Raw genomic sequence first — 6616 nt, 5'->3', positions numbered from 1 at the left:
ATGAACCTTCAAACTTCATTTCGATCACACTCCTAAGTCACAAATCACCTCCCGAAGCTAACCGAAATATCGGAACTCACATCCGAGCCCTCTAACATATAAGTCAACATTTGATTGGCTTTTCCAACTTAAACTCACTCTAAAGAGATTAGGTGTCTCAAACCCTTTCAAATCCTTTCCGAACTCGATCTGACCAACCCGATACCACATAATACGGATAAACAAAGCATATTGAAGCAGAAATAGGAAAAATGGAGTGGTAACTCATGAGACGACTGTCCAGGTCATCACACGTGATAGACCAAGTATGATTGTCTTCCAATGCTTGAATCTTTGCTTTCATAGCATCAACCCATCTTGGGTCCTTAGCAGCTTTAGAATAAGTTCTTGGTTCTACTTCAGTGGAGAGCTTAGCAATAAGACTTTGATAAGTAGGTGCAAGAGCTCTGTAATTCAACACATAAGAGATATGGTATAGGCAAGTGTTGGCATTCTTCTTTCCTTTGTCTGGTTGGATATAATCTTGAAGTCAAATTGGAGTTTTACTAACTCTACCTGATTTTCTTAGTGGTTCTGAAGGAAGTATTGGAGGTTGAGAAGAAGAGGGAACTTCTGATGCAATAGGAATTGCTGAAACAGTATGAGAGTTTGATGTAGACAATGTGGGAGCAGTAAGGATTTATGATGTAGCAAGAACATCTGATGTAGTAGGAGAAGCTGGTGCTGACACTGTAGGAGTTATAGGCTCAGATGGAACATGTTGTCTTAGTTCTTCATAAGAAGGAAATCTAGAAAAGGGCTGAGGAAAAACTGGTTGTACAGTGACCATGTGTTGTTGGAAAGGAAAGACTCCTTCATTGAAAACCACATCTCTACTTACAAAAATAGACTTGTTGTCCATGTCATACAACTTATATCTTTTCTGAGTAGAAGCATAGCCTAGCAATACTGACTTGATTGCTCTAGACTCAAACTTGTCTCTTCTAACCAAGTTAGTGGCATAGCATAGACTGCCAATGACCCTCATATATGACAAATTAGGTGGTTTGTTGTATAGCAGCTCAAAGGAGATTTATTCCCCAGCGCTGATGATGGAACTCTATTGACCACATAGACTGCCGATTCTACACAGTCTCCTTAGAATCTAAGAGGTAGATGCCCTTGAAATCTGATAGCCCGAGCAGTTTCTAGGATATGTTTATGCCTCCTTTCTACCACCCCATTTTGTTGTGGGGTATATGGACAAGAACTTTGATGCAGAATACCATACTGTTTGAACAATGTGTTGCAATGTCTGTTAATGAATTCTGAGCCATTATCTGATCTAAAGATCTTTATCCTCTTGTTAAACTGATTCAAGACCATTACTATAAAGTCTTTCAGTATAGTAATTACATCAGAATTAAGTTGTAACATAAAAATCCAAGTCCATCTAGATCTTTATCCTCTTATTATCTGATCTAAAGATCTTTATCCTCTTGTTAAACTGATTCAAGACCATTACTATAAAGTCTTTCAGTATAGTAATTACATCAGAATTAAGTTGTAACATAAAAATCCAAGTCCATCTAGAAAAGTCATCAACTAATGTTAGAAAGTATCTCATTCCATTATAAGTAGGCACCTTGTATGGCCCCCAAACATCCATATGAACCAAATGAAAAGAGTCATTTGTCTTAGTACAACTAACTGGAAAAGGAACTCTTGTTTGTCTAGCTAAAGGGCAAATGTCACAATGACTTATTGCAAAACTAGAATTATCTCTAAAACACTAATCTTCCTGATTACTACCATAGGCACATGCCCTAACCTCTTATGTCAAATACCTGCATTCAACTCTCCAGAAACTGCCATTGTTTTTGCTCCTCCAGTAAATGGTTTCCTTTTCCTTGAGTTTAGGACATATAAGCCATCTTCTTCCTTACCAGTCTCTTTCACCCTCCCAGTGAAGAGATCCTGAAAGACAAAGAAATTGGGAAAAAACATGGCACAACAGTTCAAAGCCTTTGTTAGCTTAAACATAGAGAGAAGATTAAACTTAAAGTCGGGTACACAAAGCACATCCTCAATCAAGTCACCTCCTACTAAGTGACAATCTCCCACTTGAGTGATACTTGCTCATTCTCCATTAGGTAGCTGAACCTTCCCAGAATTTCCTACTGACACACTATTTTTCAGTGCAGATTCATTATTAATCATGTGATTTGTTTCCCCTGTATCTACTATCCATTTCAGTACATTCAAATTATTAGATAAAATTTTACCTGCCATGTTTGCACTAGCCTCAGATATTTGAGATTTGTTCAATAGTGTCAATATTTGGTTGTACTGTTCTGGGGTAAAAAATGGAGCTAAGACTTGTCCATTTCCTTGTTGTTGTTCAGTGCTAATCACATGATGACCCTGTGTAATATTCTGTTGTTGCTGATTGAGAACAGGATCAGCTACATGCTTACCTCCTATGACTGCATTTGATTTTTTCTTCCCTTTGAAATCAGCCGGATAACCTATTATCTAATAACAGTTCTCCTTGTCCTTGAGATGACCTTTCATTTTACAAAACTCAGAGTGCATGAGCTTGTAACAATTCTCCCTGATATGCCCTTTCATGTTGCAAAAATCACAAAACATAGGAAAATTCCTTCTAGGTTTCTGAGTTCCTTTCATGTTTGTAGTAAAAAGTGCAGTGGAATCAATGTGTTCACCTAACCGATAGCCGCCACAGATACTAGTTTTTGACTTTCATCCTGAGCAATTAAGGCAGAAGCTTGATTTACAGATGGTGTTGGTGACATCATTAGAATTTGACTGCGAGCTTGACTATAACCATCGTTTAAGCCCATTAGAAATTGAAATAACCTTTGATTTGTCAGATGAGTAACAAAGTCTTTGGACTTATCACAGCAGGAAGGCACAGGCATAATAGAATCAGTTTCATCCTAAAGATCTTTCAATTTTGAGTAATAAACAGAGACAGGTGAAACACCTTGAGTCAATGTAGCAACTTGCTTACGAAGATGATAAATTCTAGTGGGATTAACCCTATCAAATTTCTCCTTTAAATCATTCCAAACAGAATAAGCATCAGGACGGAAGAGTATACTGCTAAGAAACTCCTTGCTTACATTGCTCGTAATCCATGATTTCACCAAAGCATTGCAATGATCCCACTGTTTCTCCAGATCCTTACCAACAGTAGCTAGATGAATGGTGTCGTCGATAAATCCGAGCTTATTTTTGCATTCCAGCGCTAGCAACATCATGTGACTTCAAATGCTGTAATTTTCCATTCTGACGAGCAATATTCCAGTTTGTACCACTCCCGCGAATCCGATGGTTATAGATACAATGGATGGTTGTGGTCAATTGTGCTGGAGCTAGATTCAGCAGTAGAATTCGCCATAATTGCAAAATTATGTTTTCAAATGAACTTCGAAGATGAAGAATTTCTCGATTTCCTTTCAAAATTGACGAAGAAAATCCCTAAATTCTCTCCATTAGAAGCTCTGATACCATGTTAAATTCTGTGATAAGCACTAATTCAATGTGTGTGTGTGTGTGTGTGTGTGTGTGTGTGAGATCGATCGAGAGAGTAGAAGAGAGAATTGGAACAGGGGAAATGGACTGTAACAGAGTTGCAGAAGGAAAATGATTTTCTTTCTTGCATTTACAATATGAGATACAAGTATTTATATACAATTGACTAACCATGGTTTACTCTAACTACTAATTAACTATAGTTAAGTTATCAACTAACTATGGTTGAGTGATCCAACTAACTAAGTACCATGTATACTGGCACTATCTTCTACAGATATACTGCGTATTCGCATTCAAAGAGAACAAACACAAAAAAATTATAAATCGATCAGTAACACTACTAAAAATCCGGACAAAAACGACCACAAAAAGCGACCAAAGTTGGTCGCTTATGGCATAAAAAGCGACCAAACACGCCTGGTAGCTATATTGATGGTCCCTTTTATTTAGGGACCAAAGTTGGTCGCTATTTAGCGACCAACTTTGGTCTCTAAGCTAAAAGGGCCAAATATTCTGATTTTGACTTTAGTGACCAACTTTGGTCGCTATATTAATTTAATAATATAAATTTGGCGACCAAAGTTGGTCTCTACATATGAAATACGTTATTTTTAATTTATCATTAATCATTAGAAAGCGACCAACTTTGGTCTCTAATCCAAATATTATATTTTAAAATCTGGACAATAGAGACCAAAGTTGGTCGCTAAATTCAAGAATTTAATTATTTTTTTAAAGATAAGCGACCAACATTGGTCGCTATATTTCCAGAAATTGTATTTTTTTTTAATACAAATCTGGGCAGGTAGCGACCAAGATTGGTTGCTATTGCCCAGAAAATTATTTTTTTTATAGTGAAATGCGATCAAATAGAGACCAAAGTTGGTCGCTTTTCTTGGTATATTTTTGGCAGAAACTGCCTGTTTTGGCAGCTACACCACCTGCCAGCTTACCAAACATCCTAAACAGGCATTTTATGCCAGCAACAACAACAACAACAATTAAAAGCAACAATCAATAGAACTAACACATTAAGCTAACAAAACTAAGTTAACGCTTATTACAAGCCCATTCGAACTAAAAAGAACTAACACAATAGAACTAAGTTTTTTTGTCTAGTTCAAAGTATATAAAGTACTCAAGGAGTGTTCTTTCAGCATCCTCGTCCGAAAGTTGGATTGCCTCACCCGATTCATTAGGTGGTTGACTGCGTATGAATTCCCCCACGTCAGCTGCATGTGAAGTGAACCTATATGAAAAATTATATATATTGAATTAGTATTTCAAAATTTATATAAAAGTAAATCAAAATACTTAATGCAAAAGTAAAAAACTTACATGTATATAGTCGAGGCTCAACCCTCCTTTCTGAATCAGTCTTTTTCTTCTTCTTTACAATACGAGTTTCATTGAATAGCTCATCTTGCTTCATTGGCATCATAAAGTTGTCTGGTGGCTTTGGTGATTATCCTCGTGGTACTATTACTCGGGATGAACTTGGATACAGCGAATAACTTGGATACAGTACCTGACAGGGTATGTCTTTGATCAATTATTGATCTCTATAGCTACAATGATAATGAGAAGGCAATGACATGTGTTTCAAAATAGTGATGGTAAAGGTAGGATTTAACATTTCCTAAGTAGATAAAAGAGGTTATAGAGGAATTCTCTACTTCACTTTCCAAGAGGAAAAGAAGTTTGATTGATAGTGACAACGTTGATGAAGACGGAATGTTTTCCGTTGGTCATGGTAGTTCCCATAAAGCGGGGATCATAAGACTCTATGATGACAAAGATTATAGGAAGTTTTGTTCTAAACTTTCTTCCAAGTCTGATCCGTACAAGCTTAATATGATATTGGTGATATTTCTTCGGATTCAGACAATGATTTGACCGACAAAAGTATGGAAATGCTCTTAAAAAGAATTAAAGGTAAAACGTTTTTCTTGGTAGAGAAGGATGCTGAAAAGATTTTACCTTTAATTCTTTTTAAGAGCATTTCCATACTTTTGTCGGTCAAATCATTGTCTGAATCCGAAGAAATATCACCAATATCACATTAAGCTTGTACGGATCAGACTTGAAAGAAAATTTAGAACAAAACTTCCTATAATCTCTGTCATCATAGAGTCTTATGATCCCCATTCTATGGGAACTGCCATGACCAACGGAATACATTCCGTCTTCATCAACCTTGTCACTCTCAATTAAACTTCTTTTCCTCATGGAAAATGAAGTACAGAATTACTCTATAAGCTCTTCTTTTATCTACTTAGGAAATACTAAATTCCTACCTACACCATCACTATTTGAAACACATGCCATTGCCTTCTCATCATCATTGTCGCTAATGAGAAGAACAATTAAAGGCACACTTTGCCAGGTACTGTGTCTTAGTTATTCTTGGTGGAAGTTCTATTGCATGTCTAATAACGTCATCAACCTCTTCTAATAATCGTCCGGCAATCTAAAATTCCAAAACATAAACTAAAAGTTCAATTCATATCCTAAACCTTCAATTCATATCCACAAAAGTTCAACTCATATCCTAAAAGTTTCAACTCATATCGTAAAAAGTTCAAGTCATACATAAAAGCTTCAATTTATATCGTACAAGTTCAATTCACAAGAACAAAATCTAAAAACTAAAAGTTCATCAATTCTTATCCTACGAGTTTAAACATAAACTAAAAGTTCAATTTATATCCTAAAGGTTCAATTTCATATCCACAAAACTTCAAGTCATATCCTAAAATTTCTATTTATATCCTAAAAATTCAACTCATATCCTAAAAGTTTCAATTTATATCCTACAAGTTCAATTCACAAGAACAAAACCTAAAAACTAAAAGTTATATTCATATCCTACGAGTTTAAACATAAACTAAAAGTTCAAGTCATATCCTAAAGGTTCAATACATATGCTAAAAGTTCAATTTATTTCCTAAAAGTTCAACTCATATCCTAAAAGTTTCAAGTCATATCCTAAAAGCTTTAACTCATACCTAAAAGGTTCAATTCATATCCTAAAAATTCAGCTCGTATCCTAAAAGGTTCAATTCATATCCACAAA

General features: G+C 35.7%; 1 protein-coding gene across 1 annotated transcript; it reads right to left on the bottom strand.

The window, feature by feature from the left end:
* Positions 1–1432: 1432 nt before the first annotated feature.
* LOC138874611 (uncharacterized) lies at positions 1433–2843 on the bottom strand. Its single transcript, XM_070153375.1, has 4 exons — positions 2711–2843; positions 2143–2486; positions 1827–1956; positions 1433–1716 (listed from the first exon to the last, which is right to left on the bottom strand). The coding sequence occupies exons 1-4, from the start codon at positions 2841–2843 to the stop codon at positions 1433–1435; spliced, it is 891 nt and encodes a 296-aa protein (XP_070009476.1).
* Between the last annotated feature and the right edge of the window lie 3773 nt (positions 2844–6616).

The sequence above is a fragment of the Nicotiana sylvestris genome, chromosome 1 (assembly GCF_000393655.2).
Source record: "Nicotiana sylvestris chromosome 1, ASM39365v2, whole genome shotgun sequence".
Classification (NCBI taxonomy): domain Eukaryota; kingdom Viridiplantae; phylum Streptophyta; class Magnoliopsida; order Solanales; family Solanaceae; genus Nicotiana; species Nicotiana sylvestris.
The sequence above is the reverse complement of the archived record's forward strand: the minus strand, read 5'-3'. Positions and strand labels throughout refer to the sequence as shown.